Source organism: Stegastes partitus, unplaced genomic scaffold (genome assembly GCF_000690725.1).
Source record: "Stegastes partitus isolate 25-593 unplaced genomic scaffold, Stegastes_partitus-1.0.2 Scaffold620, whole genome shotgun sequence".
Classification (NCBI taxonomy): domain Eukaryota; kingdom Metazoa; phylum Chordata; class Actinopteri; family Pomacentridae; genus Stegastes; species Stegastes partitus.
In genome coordinates this window covers 275111-291652 of record NW_007578351.1, presented here as the reverse complement: position 1 = coordinate 291652, position 16542 = coordinate 275111, and the positions used below count along the sequence as shown (strand labels likewise).

The window sequence follows — 16542 nt, the reverse complement described above, 5'->3', positions numbered from 1 at the left end:
GGGCTGACTGGTGAGACTGGAATGCTATCGTCTGGTTGTCATTAACACTTTGCCCAGTGACCACTTTGAATGTGTCACGGGAGAAGTGTCTAAACCCAGCAACACTCTCAGACAAACACACACATTCTCTGAAAAACCTGCAAACAGATTCAGCACACAAATAAATGAATCTTAAACCTGAAACTTTAAGTCAGTGAGCAAAAATAATCATATTATATAAAACAATGGCCATTTTTACCTTAATGACAAATGAAACTATAATTTTTTTTAGTTTTACTTTCTCATAAAAGCTATTTTTAGTGGATTTATCCTGAATTATTAAAGTACAAACAGTCAAAAGGATCCTCCAGTGATCCAGCATTGCACTTCTGCTTTTAACGGAGGGCAAAATATTCAGAATTTTAATAGTATGGGCCAAACTCTGAAAAAAGCCAGATCCTCCATTTTCGCAATACATCTTCTCTTAGACTCCCCATGAGTCCACTCCCAAGGTTGTAACACTGTGTTTTCTCATACTTTAAAAAGACCCCTTTAGACCCAGAGAAGCTACAATTCAAGTTTTATTTCCACAGGATGAGTGGCACTTTTAGAGACGACTAATCTTACATGTAAAACTGACAGACAAAATGTTTGGGGACGTCCGTAACATTTATATAACATTTAAATACCCTTGATTTTCTACCAGGACTCAAAATGTTTGTCCACCTTTGGAGACCTCTTTTGAAAATTGAATCCTCATGACCTTTATGTGGTCACGAAATCCATAAGCATCAAAATGGTGTGTACAGCATTCAATTCAGCTTAGTTCTATTTATACAGCACAAAATCATGACATAAGGGTACTTTACATAGTGAGGTCAGGATCTTAAAATATTATAGAGAGGATCACAACAACTCCCCCAGAAGAAGGACTTGGCCTACAGTGGGGAGGAAAAACTCACTTTGAACAGAAAGGAATCCACATCTGCCTCGTCCAGTTGGGGTGAGGGTCGAGAGGAGAGAGATTTAAGATGAACTAGCAATCACCTTTTTTGTTTCTTCCAGATAAGAGACTATTTTAGGAAACAACAGTTAGTATTAGGGGGTTGCAACAGAGCTGGGAGAGAGAACCGGGTGTAGACATTACAACTCCAAATGCTTTTCTGCGCCCACCACCTGATCATCCTTCCAAATCCACACCAAACATCTGCCAATTATGTTTTAAATGCAGATCTAATAGTCTTCCAGTTGCCTTGCAAATTATTCAGCTGTCCAGTATGAAGTGCAGAACATGTAAGAAGCTGAGCTTCAATCTGACCCAGTATCTTCCTAAAAATGCAAGCTGCTAGTGTTCAAGGAAAAACCCATTGCCTTGGTGTATTTGGTGTATATTATCCCTGTTAGGATATGAATGATAATAAACATGCAGTCATGCTGGATAATGAACTGCAGTGACTGTATGTATAATAGAGAACTATGCATTTTTTAAATTACAAAACCAAAGAGTAAAATGACTGTTTCATGTGTTTTTACTAACAAAACCTTTACTACATAATTTAATTGTAAATTGCTGGCAGTAAATCTAAAAACTGTAATTGACCATAAATTCAATGATGCTTGACACCATTAAAAACAAGCAAATGCAAAATCCATAAAATAATGTGAAATTATACACAATTCTTTCTTTCTACATTGTGGAGCTTAATCCATTTGACTTCCTGATCTTTCCAATTTCGTCCAAGGTCTTGAATTTTCACAAAACATTTCTTCAGTATGCTAATGTGTCTGCTATTTTAACTGGAGCTTTTGTCTGAAGTGTTGTAGACACTGAGGCCCGTCTGCGATTGTTGCTGTGATATTGTGATTATTGACTCAAGATGATTAAACATGTTTGGTAGATGGTTGTTATTGTCAGCGCCGAGTTCAACAGTTCCTCTCTACTGTCACAAAAATATAATGAAATAATAATACAATACATGAAATACCTTTCAAATTACCTTCAAATTTACTGACATCTTTTATCCTTGGGTTTAATTTGACCCCAGCAATTTAAAACTCCAGAAAATATCATAATTAAAATTGTTACCCAAGTTTATGTGTAAATAGTCCTTGAAACAAAACTGAAAAAATTATAACAATGACTTATTTAGAGATGTTAATGGGGTCAAATTGACCCAAAAGATAATAGGAGGGTTAAGCAAAACATAAAACCTTAAGCAATCCACATAAAATGAAAATAAAACATAACAACAAGGCTTGCTCATAGGGGATTCAGGTCTTAGTTGGCTGTGTTTGGTTTCTCTATATTTTTTTTGCAGGGTCAAAACTTTAGCTCTAAATTCATCAGGATAATCACCACGACTAATAATGCTGTAGTAACTTAGCTCTCATATTTGTCTTAGTTAGGTTAACTTCCGTGATTTATAATACTGCAGGGTCTTAGCTATATTATTACATTAGTTAGGTTGTTCTCTATAAGTAATGACATTGTAGGGTCTGAGCCTTAATGTGTATTATAGTCAGGTAAAGTAGTATTTTATATCTCTATTTTTGCAGGGTTTAAAGTCCTTGTATATTAAAAATATTGAAAATTTCCCCATAAATAACATTGTAGGGTCTTAACCTCAATAGTTATATTTGTTAGTATAATTTGTAGTGCCAATCATAATCTTTTTTACTGCACTTTGTGCAACAGCTGCTTTTTGAAAATGTTTTTTGAATGTTTGACTACATGTTTTCCGAATCCAGCAACAGGAAACCTTGGGCTTTATGACTGAGCTTTTCCAAAACTCTGACATTTTAGAGACGGAACGAACGAATGGTTCATAAAATAATTGCCGGATTAATTGATAATAAACTGAACTGCAGCCATAACATTTTTTTTTTTTAATCGTTAAGCCCTTTGGCAAAGGAGTCAAAACCACTGGTGACATAATCTCATGTCTTGTAAATAGCTATGCAGTTTGAAAAAAAATGTCTTTGCTACTGAAATTTTAAAGTTTTTGCTCAAACACTAAAGTAGAATAGAATGGTAGAGTTTTCAAATAATAATAAACAGCAGTAACTCACTTTTATATTGCCTCCTGTGCTACATTAATGGTTTGCACAGACGTTCAGGCCTTGGTATTTAATAGCATATGAATAACCTGAGTGTCTGCTTTTTTCATAAAGCGCAAAACAAAGAGACGACTATCTGGTTTCATTGAGGACAAGTGGTTCATAAGACTCTCTTTAGGGATTATTAACAAAAACAGCATGCAGTGATTAAAATCAGATAGAGTATAGCAGTTTCGCACTTTGCAGCTCAATGCTCATCCTGTGATTATGGCACTTTGCTCATTATCACCTTCGACAAACCGCCGTCTAATTTCACACTCCTGAACCTCGCCGAGCACCGAGGCCATGTGCACATTCAGGGTGCAGTCTTGCACACGTGTGCCTGCCACTGCTGCGTTCACACCTCAAAACTGCTTTCAAAAACTGAACAAAAGGGACGAATCCAAACGCTTTTCGGTCTCAGGGAATCAGTCAAACACACACACACACACACACACTGATGGCCCTCTAAGCCCAAGATCTGCCCATCAGATAAAGTGGATCCTCTGACATGGTCCAACATGCAGCAGGAAGCCAGCTGGATTGCCTCCAGATATGAGAAAACCCTCTTTGTGACCAGGCCATAGAAGTCACAGTCCTTCACAAAAACAAACACCGCCATGATCAGCCAGACATACATATCTAATTTCCTTTGGCTTAACGTTTACAGCATATTAATCCCACATTTGATCCTGCGCGGAGAAACCTTGAGCAAGCCAAACACACAATAAGCCCTCCAAGGGGACATGTCGGCAGTATTTACCCACTGAGGCCTAAATAGAAAGCAGGGGGTAAAACACGAGAGCAGGAGTTAAAATGGACAGATAGAAGACAAACACAGAGGACAAGCTTTGCTTTCTTTCACCAACCAGCTTTGTGTGCACATCTAACATAGCATGAAGAGTCCAACTGATATTTTGATTAACATTTGCAAAAAAGTTTGTTTAAAGGGATTTACTGCAAATCAAGTACCCAAGACTGAAGGTTTAAGCAGTGGTGGTACTTTGTAAATGTACCGAAAAGAGGTTTAAAATATATACATTTCAAATAAAAAGCCCCACTTCATTAAAAATACAGAAATATCAACAAGATAATGTAGCTAAAGAATCATAGAATCAAAGTTAATGCTGATTGTGGAGAAAAGTGGCCCCAGTGGTTGATGCATTATTAAATGTTTCATAGTTAGATTAGCACTGATGTATCAATGCCTAAGTAGCAATTTGCTGTTGTTCTCTGAGGTTGAGCCAGTTTAAATACAGTTCAGTATCCTAGACCAGTGGCTTCCCACAAGCCCCTCCAAAAGGTGAGAAGATTAAGCTGAGGGTTCATTAACGGGATGATTAATTTGGTATCACGGAAAAAAATGACTCTACTTCACAAATTGTATCTCAAAGAATTATTTACATATCCACATTATTTGAGAAATTCAGAGGGGAGAGGACTCGTTTCGTGGAACTGCTAAACATGGGACACCAGCTAAATACTTCTTTGTACTAACGGGTCATTAGCTAATAATCTGAGAACTACAAGTTTAATCCTTTACAATATAATCTCATATCACATGATGTCATGACATAAAAATCCTGATCTCACTTCTAATACTAATGATGATTGCATCTGTTAGATGAACATAGTAGGAGAAAAACTTCCTTCTAAACTGTACAAACTTTACACAAGTAAAGTGCAAGTACATCAAAATTGTCCAATACGTGAGTGACGCTGGCAAGTTTTGAGGACAGGCCTTGAGCTCTTGAGCTCTTTGTCATGTTCCTCGAGCCCTTCCTGTTTGGGGCACATTGTCATGCAGGGGAAAGCTGCTGTTGCTAGGTAGGTTACTTGGCATGAGGCAATGTTCAAATGGGTGTTCCATGTTAAAGTAACATCCACTTGAATGTCAGGCCCTGGGAGTTTGCAGCAGAACCTTGCAATGTAATGAGATAAGCGTCATCGTTGGTTTTAATGCTGAGGCTGCTGCGTGTTTTTTCCACCACTGCGTCTAAGCGAATGCATTTGGACGTAAGCGATCACAGTGACGCTGTAAGTTGGCCAACCACCGCTAACTCTGAATAAATCAGGGATTTGAGATAAACCAAGGTGACAATAAATGCATGACTCACGATGTCTTGGGATGTATCGCTCCAGTCCTTTCGCAGTCATAAATGATGAAGCTCCCAGATACCACAGATGTGCCATTCACTTTTATTGCCACAGAAACAGTCAGGTGATCTGGAGAAACAAAGGCATACACACAACGCTGCATGTGTCAAGGATTGGAGATGGTATCGCTGTCATAACACAAACTAGACAGCAAGACATCCTGACGCTACACTGAGTCTGCTGCATTTTGAAAGATGAAAGGGGAAATTATATTTGCTGTAATAAAAAAAAAAGAAAGAAAGGAAAAAAAAACTCACATACCATAACTGTACTTGTAATGCGTGGAAAAATATGACTGGCAGCATTGGCTTGCCACCAAATGGGTGCGTGTTTGTAGTCTCACCTGTGCCAGGAAGGATTGGTTGGTAGTTTTCTCGAGGGAGCAGGGGACAGGTTTGGATCTGAGCAGGACCGTAGTCCAGGTGCACCGTAGCAGCTGTAGAAACTCCCGGCCCGTATTCACACTCCACCCGCGAGCCGATCAGATCAGGAACGCTGCCATTTATCAGGATGCCAACATCCTGCGACAAAAACAGAAACAGGGGCAGAAATATAAATAGCAGCTCCTCTTGATCAAAATTAATGAGAATTTAAATTCCTCATGTTCACACACGTGTATCCCAATCCAGTTAATGTATACTTAGTCTTTGATAGAGGGCGAATGGTGTTGGCATTACGTCAAGTTTGTTCAGGAGTTCAGGCAGAGAAACTAATGTGTAATGAAGAAACAGATGGTGTGGTGCTACATTCACATCTAAATCTGGGTACGTGATGAAGTATGACAGACATATAATGGGAAACATAACACCTCACTGACATGACTGGATTTCAGCTAAATGATTTCAATGTGAGAAAAAATAAGGAGGAGGGAGGCGCAGATTGTTAAGCAGAGAGGAAGAGCAAGATGACATATTTTGCAGCTCAGCAGGTAGGAGCTGAAGTGGCCAGCAGCATGTGCTAACATGTCTTTAAAATCTGCTCCATTGTTTGGTGGAATTGATCATTTCCTGGCGAAGGCCCTGACGTCCTGCCTGCTGGTTCCTGTTTGGGGAGACAACCTTGAGCTGAGCTTCCTGCCTGCGGATCAGGCAGCTGGTGGACCAATTACAGCCCGGCTACACTGACCTTCATAACAAGCAAATATCCACAATTAATGAACCAATTAATGACTTGTCGTCTCTGAGTCTCGTCAAATTATGATCTGTAATTAAAGGTCAAATATATTCCGAGAGTCAAATTTCAGTGAACTAATTATGGCATTGTTATCCTTCTGCTACATGAGATAGCGACTGGAAAGAAATGATTGAAAACAACAGTTTGCATGTCGTAACCTCAAATACGACACAGGAAATCTTTTAAATGGGAAATATTATCCCGCCAAATTTGATTAAAGTCAGAGTAGTGGCATCACAATAACACCTACAATCAAATACCTAAAGATGGCAGATTATGAGAGGTGATGGTCATCCATCACTGAAGTCAAGAAGGTATTAATGAAGCTTATCTTGCTCTCAAGTGTAGCAGATAAGCCAGACATTCTCTTTGTGCATGAAAAGGCTGAACAAAAATCAAAGTGAGGCATGTGTTTTTCATTAGCACAACCAAAATTCATATTAGGGTAATTAGAACCATGCAATGTAACTCATTTACTGTTGCAAACTTTGAAAACCACTACAGCATACAAACACTAGAGATTACAGTAGTCACTCTGAACTACTGTTGCTCACTTGACATTGCTTTGGCATGAAATGCATTAACAATCCAAACTGTTTTCTGATTCAAATTCAACCATCACTATGAAAACTCTTAATTTTGCACGTTTACATGTTGGTTTTATTGCATCCTGCTACAGCTACGTATAATGAAATATAAAATAAAATAACAATAAATAATCTTTAGAATATAATAAAACATAGAAGAACACTTAAGATGACCTCTATAAAAGATTTGTGAGGAAAGCGGGCAAGAAAATGTTTGGGATGATGGTGTCCCTTTTCATCACTCCAGTTGATCTTTTGATTAAGTGTTTTGGTTGCATCAGTGCATTATGGATGTGTCAAGAATTTATTGTAATTGTTGTTTGGGAGTGGCTCCTCCATTTTCAAGAATTTACTACAGTGTCCATTAGTAGCACACTGAAAAATCAAGCAAATACAGCACCTTTCATTATGGCAGGAAGCTATTTCCAAGCCTACATCAATGAACTAACCATCTACAGCCTAGATGGCAAGCATTGGGACAGATTCACATTTTTGGCTTTCAGTCTTTGTACTGCAGGATATTCCATTTAAAATAAAAATATTAACAGTACAGCTTTAATGTGAGTAGGTTTACATCAAGAGCGGTGTGGGCGATACAGCGCTTTTAACACATAGTGCTCAAATTTCAAAGGTTCAAACATAAGTAGTTGCCACTAAATGTTTCTTGGGCAATTGTGTGTTATTCACTTCATGGCTCAGAGCTGAGAGTGTTGACAGTAAATGAAGACTGTGGCGAGCCGAACAACTACAATTTAATAGTGTTAAGTTTTAGAGGAGTGGTGGAGGAAGCTGCAGCAGTAAACAGTGTTGGCATGATTTAATAAGCAGAGTAATAATAACAGGATGTACAATAATAGTGAGCGGTGTCAAGTTATAAAAGTGGTCATGAGACATTTGCTTTAAATACACTGCCCCCATTGCAGTCATTCCTCTATGAGGATTGCCAGTCATGTCTGATTGACTTATTCACAGGACGTGATGGCAACAGCAACAACAGAGAGGTAATGATACCTTGATGTCTGCAGCGATGCTGATCTCTGGAGGCGTCAGGGTCATGGACGGACACTGCTGGGGGCCTTCACTCATGCTGATCCAGGAACGTGCCAACAGCCCCTGAGCACACTCCTCCTGGATGGTACATCTACACAGAAAGAGACAGAATTAAGGTCATATATGACAAATTACCTTTACGATTTTTTTTTAGTTGAGGTTAGATTACAAGACAAGGAGATTGAAGATTCGAGGCTTCCTGTGCTGTATAAATTTGCACATTTCCTTGTTAGCCTGCACAGACAACTCCCGTATCAGATTATGCTCCCCTCATATATCGTGACTGCTTGTCATTGCTACAGCTGGAAGTCAAAACCAGTGGACCACCACGCTGGTGTGTGCATACAAAGCCTTAAGGTGGACATTTCATTCTTTGTGAGGAGAGCACGAACTTCTGTGTTTCCATTTCATTCCAGGACTTGATGAATTCTCACCGTTGGGTTTCATGGTCTGCTTCCCACAGATTTATGAGGTGCTCTGTGCTCCTAATGTCACATTCAGACCTCGGCTGTCAGTTTGCCTGGTTCAACACAAGAGACTACTTGACTCTGGGTCATACAACCCATCCCGCAGCACCAGGATCAGGGGCCAGTTACAGATAGCAGAATAATAAAACTAGCCGCCTGCTTCTTAATCTGCATGCACCAACAGTGCATCCATGAATCCGGGTGTTTGTTTGCTTGGACACGCATAAAGCGTACAGTGTGTGAGTGCGTGCCAATCTGTGAGTATAATGAATGTCTAGGACAGAAGAATTGTAAAAGGGCATTCACCAAGCAAGGTGGCCTCACATTCTGACTTCTGCTTCACTAATGAACTTCACCGTTGGCACAGAGTTCAGTTCATCTGCAGTGCAGACTGGAAGGACAAAGTGACCTCAGAGTTAGGAGAAACCAAAGAGGCCCCATTTAGCAACGTCCTAACCCGCCACATAATGAGTTTGGCACATCCCACTTCTCTGTCACACTTTCACAGTTGTTTTAAAATAAAGTGTGTCTGTGTGCCCGCATGCCTGTAAGTGTGAGTATTTGTAATGTGAAAGTGAATGTCCAGAGTCTCAGTCCCGTTGGCACTTGGGGACTCAGAGGTCAGCTGCTGGACTAAAAATAGAAATAAGCAGCTCTGTGAGCCACAGAAACAACACCCAGACACAAACAAACTCATAAACTCTAGACACACTTTCAGCAACCTCAACAGTCACACTAAAATAGATTCAAAGAATAAATAGTCTAATAAACTAAGAATGTAATACTTGTTTAGCTACTGGTTAAACTCTCATTTTGAAAGCTGTTCTTTGAGTACAGCTGAGGATTTAATACTGCCCGTGATGCTGCGGATACTTACTGTCATACCTTCCTTTGAGGAATAGAAACGCTTTCTCAGTTTTTCGGTTCAGCACTTTAGTCCAAAATGAAATATCTCAGTAGATATTGAATAGACTGGCACAATCATGACAGCTGTGACCTCAGAGAATGAAATCTTAATAACTATGCTGATCCAACTTTTCTTCCAGCACCGCCGGAGGTAAAACATTTAATTTGTCTGACACCTTGGTTTATGAAGAAAATACCTGCAAAAGAAGTATCATTTCCAGCGGGCTCTGAGGGTGAAGATAGTAAAGATCAGTTACCAAATAGCAAATGAAGTCATCAGCACTCGCAAATAAGTATGTAATACTTTTAATGTTGCATGACAGCGGAAACAAATGAACGTGTTTCAGCCTGAGGACGAAGAAAGCCACAGGCATCAGTTTCTTTCTGCTGTCATGCAACATTAAAAGTAATAAATACTTAATTGTGAGTGCTGATGACTTCATCTGGTATTTTGTGAGTTTTTGGTTAAGCGCCCGTCACACTCTATGAGGATTTTTGAGTCCAGTACGCCAGTTCTTTTGTTTGAGTAAACATAGTTACCTGCCAAACATGAGCATGTAAACACTGTCACTGTGAGATTGCTAGTATGCTGATGTTAGCTGTGCCAAAGCACAACACAACCACCAACCTCTGAGGCTAGCAAATGAAGCAGATGCATAAGTGCCAAAAACTGCAGTTCCTCATCTGGCCACTTGAGGCTGACTACAAAAGCTCAATCCCCAGAGACTTCCATGTTATAAATGTCCAAGTTTAAAGTAGAAATAATCATGTTTACAGTCTGGTACAACAAGGGTTTTGGTCTCTAAAGCTAATTTCCTTTTACATGATAACTGCACAGGGAGTGAATTTTATATAACTCAGTCATTTGAATTGTATTACGTTTTAAAGTCATGCATAATGAAGGGCTTTGCCACTTTAAACAACAGGTGGACCATCACAAACCGACTGATGTTTGCATGACTCGCGTCAGTTTGATTAACACTCAACCTTATTTCTCACTTTTGGGTTAGAAGGAGTCAGTATGGGAATATGGTGATGGATAGAGCCACCACAGTTAGTTTGAAAAGTGATCTGCAGGAAAACTATGAGTGAGATCAAGGACAGTTTGTCCGTCCTTATATACAGTACATTGTATGCTCAGCCTCACCAAGGTCCTAGCAGGGACGTAAACTCATTAGACTTGTTCCTATGATGACCCATTTTTATTCTTTGAACAAAACATGTCAAACTTTGAAAAAAAAATTGTGAAATTGGGGACATGTCAGCCCAAAGAAAATGTAGCAAAGCAGTCATTGCAAATTATACATGAGCACAGAGGTGCTGTTATAGACTTAGATTTAGACTTAGACTGACTTTATTAATCCCCAGAGGGAAATTCAGTTGTTACAGCAGCATGAATATTCAACAGAGGAGGTACACAAAAGCAAAAAGACAACACAGAATATTAGGTTAGGGTAGAAAATTAATGTAAAATGAAATAAGACAAAAAAAAAAAAAAAAAAAAAGATCAAAAATATAGAAAATATAATATAGAAAGAAAGTCAACAAAATGCACAAGAATATACAAGAGCCATACAGAAATGTGCAAGTGAACAGAATGTGCAAATGATAATGTGCTTAGATGTGTAATGACATATTAGGTGTAGATAAGTTTACGTGGTGTGAGAAAACAAATCTAAAAAAGGATATAGATAAAAGGAACCAAAAACAAAAAGTTAAGTGAGCAAACTTTATGGAACCTTATTAAAACTGCTGTGCACAGGGAAGAAATACTAGAGAGCATTTCTCTCTAAGTCTTAATTATGTCAGTCATCTCTCAAAAAGTATATTATCTGAAGTCATTAATGCAAACCTCTAAATAACCATGAAACGTGGCGGCATGTTAAGATACAGTAAATTTGCATTTTTTTTATTATGTCATGAAGTAAAAAAAAATCTCCTCTTGAGTTATCATGAGTCGAAAGTGCCCTCCTTGTTTTCCGTCTGGAAGAATATATTTAGTTTGTCCAGTAAACTCCAGATTTTATCTTTAAGTACTGAATGCCTCATAAATACCAGTTAGCATAAACTGAAGCAGACATCCAGGAAACTTCATCGTACCATCTCAAAAGAAAAAGACATGCAGTCTCTGATCAACATCAACAAACAGTGTGGGAGTTGAAGCGACCGGCTAGCAAATACACCAAGTCACTCAGATCGTGCTTTTTCCTTCCTCTGTTTTTTTCTATTCTAGTCTTTATTCAAATTCATTCATGTCTCGCCTGCTAATTCAAACACCAATTTGATCAAGCGCCGCAGTGAGAGAAAATTAATTCAGATTTTTTCTCTTTTCACTAAAAGTCTGGAGGAGCTAATGAACATACAATAAACATACAGTAGGCACGCGCACACCAACACACTCCTCACCTGCCGGCTGACTTTAAGAAGCCGTTCAAAGAGCTCCCTTAAAATAAACAACAGTCAACGTATGCAGCTAAAATATGACCTGAGAAAACTCATCACCTCCTAAGTGTCAGTTTGTCAGATAAGGTGGGAAGCCGGCGAGACTGTTAAACAGCAGGAGGATGAACATACGAGTGTCTAACCGCACACACAGACGCGCACAAAGTCGCTGCGAGATAAGCACATGCAGATAAGCACGATAATTTGTGAATAGCAGAGACTGCATGTGATGCATAATTTGATTCAAATAAAGATATTAAAGTGCTTTCTTGTGACATGTGGCAGATTAAACCAGCTTCGGCATGAAAAGAGTGATCAAGGACTGAGCTTTATCTCTGGCGGAAGAACTAGCTCGCTCTCTTTTTCAGACAACAATGCTGCCTCCAATAAGCGAACAGACATGTTTTCATGCTCCCTCAATATGCAGACGTGCTGGGAGACGTCAGAACCATGCATAAAATCAAACCGGCACCCACGGAGACATAGTGGCTTCACAGATTGTGAGATCTAGTGGTCCTTTCTTTTTCTGTCCACGGTTGTATCAGACAGGGAGGTGATGGAGGAGACCATACACCCCCACACATCAACCCCTCGATCCCCCAGGCTCTGAGGCCGCAGCGCCAGCCCAGCGGCCGGCGTGACTGGCCAAACAGTGCATCAAACACACACACACACACACTCATGACATCAGCTCCCTGGCCTCTGAGAGCCAGACAGCGACACACACTCATGCTGACACTTACACACAGGCTTACACACTTTGACATTTCCTTGTCAAAAGAACCAGTGTGCACTCTCCCTCCCACCACCATCATCACAATCAACGCTCCTTTGTAGAGGGATAGAGAGGAGGACAAGGGCACTGGGGGAGGAGGAGAAGACGAGGACGAGGGAGACAGAGAGGGAGGTTGAGAGAGAGGGATAGCTAAACTCTCAAAGCTACTGAAAAATGCGAGGGCAAAGAAGAAGAAGAAAAAAAAAAGGAAGCTGAAGACAGAGAATCACAAGGGTAAAAAATGCAGTGAAGCGAGAAAGGGACTGGGATAAAGAGACGACAGATAGATAAATAAGGAGAGGAGACAGGGAGATGACAGTGAGACAGTCTGACCACATAGACACAAACACACAACACTCATCAGTTCCACTCTTCCAGCTCTGAATGGCCCCTGGCAATGCCAGAGCCTCCAGAGCTGCAGCACAGCTCATCACAAAATTCACTATCTCATCTGATCTGCTTTAATCACCAAGCAACCGACCAACTCACACACACACTAACACGCAGACAAACAACCCGCAAACAAACACAGCTCGACACCGCACATATTCTCCCTGAAAGCCAGTGAATGCAGGGCCAGAGAGCCAGTCCTGACAGAGCCACATTAATCACAGTGTACGCTCGCTCGCTCACAGTTACACTACAGCCAAGTCACTGGGCGCTCCAAGCCTGTAAACTCCCTCCCTGAACTAGCAAAGATCCAGGGGACCGCTCCAAACAATGATGTTACTCCCGAGTCTGAGGCCTAATGAAAAGCAAATCAATTCTGCTCAATCCAACAACAGCCTTCCAACCCAAAAATACACTCTGTTACTGCCAAGACTCATTCAGCCGGGCGACATTTTAGAAAATGAGAATGAGCGTGATGAAAACCAGCAAACGAGCCTCAGTGGTTTTATTGATGCAAATACTTAAAGTATCAAAACGACAAGCAAAAATTATTTTATTGCTCCATCGATGTGATCTTTTATTGCTTCAAAACGAGCACGTTAGTTTGAATCAATCACTCACATAAACTACTGTAACTAGACCCACAGCACACACATTTCCACAGTTCACGTCCGTGCTGTTTGATTACGTCAGGAAGCATGTGGCATGTGTGTGACACCAAAGCATATGATAATTTGATTGGATTATGTTTTCCTTGCGGCAGAGGAGAGGCTGAGAGGGGACAGACAACAAGTCTGAAGCGGACAGTTAAAGAAACAGAGGCGGAAACTGTGCTCGTGTGTTTCTCACCGATTCTCCAGAGTGCACCAGCCACAGTGGGCGTCTCTGGCTCCCAAACAGTCACCGCAGCTCCTCCACTGGTCGCACTGAGCCACTTTCACTCTCAGCATCTGCACACAACACAACACAAAGATGAAACCTGCGCACACTTTAAACACTGGCATTTAACAGAGAACAACAATTTTGATAATAGTTTATTAGGAGAAAAAAAACACCAAACATTTGCTGGTTGCAGCTTCTCAAATGGAAAGATTTGCTTGTTTTTTGTATCATTGTAATTTGAAAGTCTGAGATTTGTACCATTGACCAGAAAAAAATAAAATCAATTTGAAAACTGTGGCCTGTGGGAAAACATGACGGATGTTTTCACCCTCATCTTACAACTTATTGACTAAACAATTAGACAATCCATGCATTAATCTTACACATAACAAGGTGGTACTTTAGCATTCACCATCCTGCATTAATAAATGGTGAAAAAAATACATAAAAATTGACATGTTTTATGACACTTTGATGTTGTCGCGCTGCCAGCTGATCTGATTGATGTATAGTAACTATCAACAGTTTGTCCTGCACAGTTTTTACAAAGAAATCTGTTTGCACCAAATCATGTACTTGTAGGCCACTGGACAATTTAGAGTCAAAAGTATAATATAATTGTGATACAATACAGCAAACACTGAGCCAGAAATTGTGTATCTCTTTATGGCACAAACAAATAAACTAACATAAATATGTAGTTTGAATGGAGGAAGGGAATGGCAGACTCCAATACCCAGAAGGAACACTACTATATAAAAGGTATTCCAGACTGTAAATTCAAAGACAAGTTATTCGAACATGTTGCTTTAAAAGACGCTTCGCAACAGTTTGCTGCGTGAGTGTCTGAAAACAGCTTTTGCTTATCAGTGTGCAAACTTTACTCTCTGCGGCAGGAAGCACAGTGATTTCATTTCAGCACAATCCACTAACAATCAGGTGCATTTTGTGCTGCGTTCCACAGCAATGCTGGAGGTGCAGCCACATCCTGTCACAAGCATAACTGTTATAAAACATTTTGGTTTAAAAACGCAGCTCTGAAAGCTCCCGAAGGGCTGCATACGTGTCAGTCTTCGCCACAAAACATGGAGACGTTCTGCTGAATTGAGATAAGGAGCACCTGGTTGAAGGTAAACGAGGTCTGATTGTGGTTATTATGCTGCGTCTCCATGTTGACATGAATACATTAGTGACAGCAGTGCGGAGGATCAACAAACGTTTTGAGGCTGAAACCTCGCCCCGCGGTCTTACATGGTGAGAGGTCATGACATAGAGAAAGTTGCTGTCGTTGGGGTCGAAGGTCATGATGTGGTGAACCGCTTCGCTGGCTGGCAGCTTCAGTGTCCACTGATTGGCTATGGTCATGTTCGCCAGGAGGGTCAGCTGTGGAAAAAGATGGACACAAGTTAGATCACAGAGCAACGAGTAGATGAATTTACCAAAAAAATAAATAAAAATCAGCTGAAAACTTCACCTTCAAGCCAAAGAATTCCTCAGACATTGAGAACTGTTCGCTATAACTACATTTTCTTGCTGTTGCACATTCAGGGTCGGATGTTTTGCTCAGCAACACCTCAGAAGAAACAGCTTCCTTTTACCTTTTTCTTGTTTTTTTTTTTTTTGTGTTTGTTTGTTTGTTTTCGCTGAATTTGGCATTACATTCACACGTTCAACTTTCGCTAAAATGTGTTTTTATGAGGGGAACTGTATAATATGTAAATGCCAGATGATGCTTATATGGTGAAAGCCCTGTTCATGAGTGCTTGGATTAGGTGTTAGGATGTTGTTTCTTTGTCACTGTGCCACACATGGTGTGTAATAAATGTCCAAACAAAGATTGCATTAATCTTTGTCTGAGCCTCCTCACTCATCCACATTAAAAGGCCAGCATGACAGCATCAGCAAGATAAATATATTCCTTCGTTGGGAAACATTAGCTCCTCCGAACCTTTCTGAAATACACAAGAGAGCAACACAACTCTCTTTGCTAATTAAATTCAAGTATGTATAAACAATAGCTGCCGGATTTAGTAAAGCGATTTTTGCTCCCATCCGTTATTTTTAAATATATTTTCATGTTCCACCTTCTCAAATACTTTTTTTTTTTGGACTCTCTTTATTCATGCAGTGTGCCTAATCTTGTTCTGCCAAGCAGTGATTTATCTACACGCTGGCCTTCCTACAGCTCCAGATAATAAAATGGGTGACATGTTCTCACGTACGCACACACATACGCACACACAGAGCCGTGCAGAAAAAACAAACTGTGCTGAGTGAGACTTCCTGTCACGCAGACAGTGAAAGCTCTTATTTCTGCGATTTGTCGGGTCTCCCTTCAGCGGCGACATCCTGCCATCCTGAGGAACTGGCAAACTGACCGGCATCTGGTGACAAGCTCGAGCTGTGTCACTTCTCCATCCGCTGAACACACAAACACGCACAGACGCACACACTGAGCCATCCCCACCCACTGAGATGCGCTGGTTAATGTTAAACCGGAGCAGACAGAAGCTTAGTAAACCATTGGCTTAACCTGCGATGAAAGGCATTATCTCAGCCTCCAAATATCACTGTCGTTTTTTTTTTTACAACACCACCCACCCCTCTGCAGAGGCTCTCCTGCCTTGGTGATAGCAAG

General features: G+C 40.3%; 1 protein-coding gene across 1 annotated transcript in view; it reads right to left on the bottom strand.

Moving 5' to 3' along the window:
* The window catches only part of plxnd1 (plexin D1), a 76963-nt gene that overhangs the window by 54721 nt on the left and 5700 nt on the right, over nt 1-16542 (bottom strand). The window contains exons 3-7 of the mRNA XM_008289535.1: nt 15156-15287; nt 13872-13972; nt 8004-8133; nt 5576-5753; nt 5193-5301 (exon numbers count right to left, since the gene is read on the bottom strand). Of these exons, the coding sequence (XP_008287757.1) occupies nt 5193-5301; nt 5576-5753; nt 8004-8133; nt 13872-13972; nt 15156-15287 (650 nt within the window). The remainder of the gene's footprint in view (nt 1-5192; nt 5302-5575; nt 5754-8003; nt 8134-13871; nt 13973-15155; nt 15288-16542) is intronic.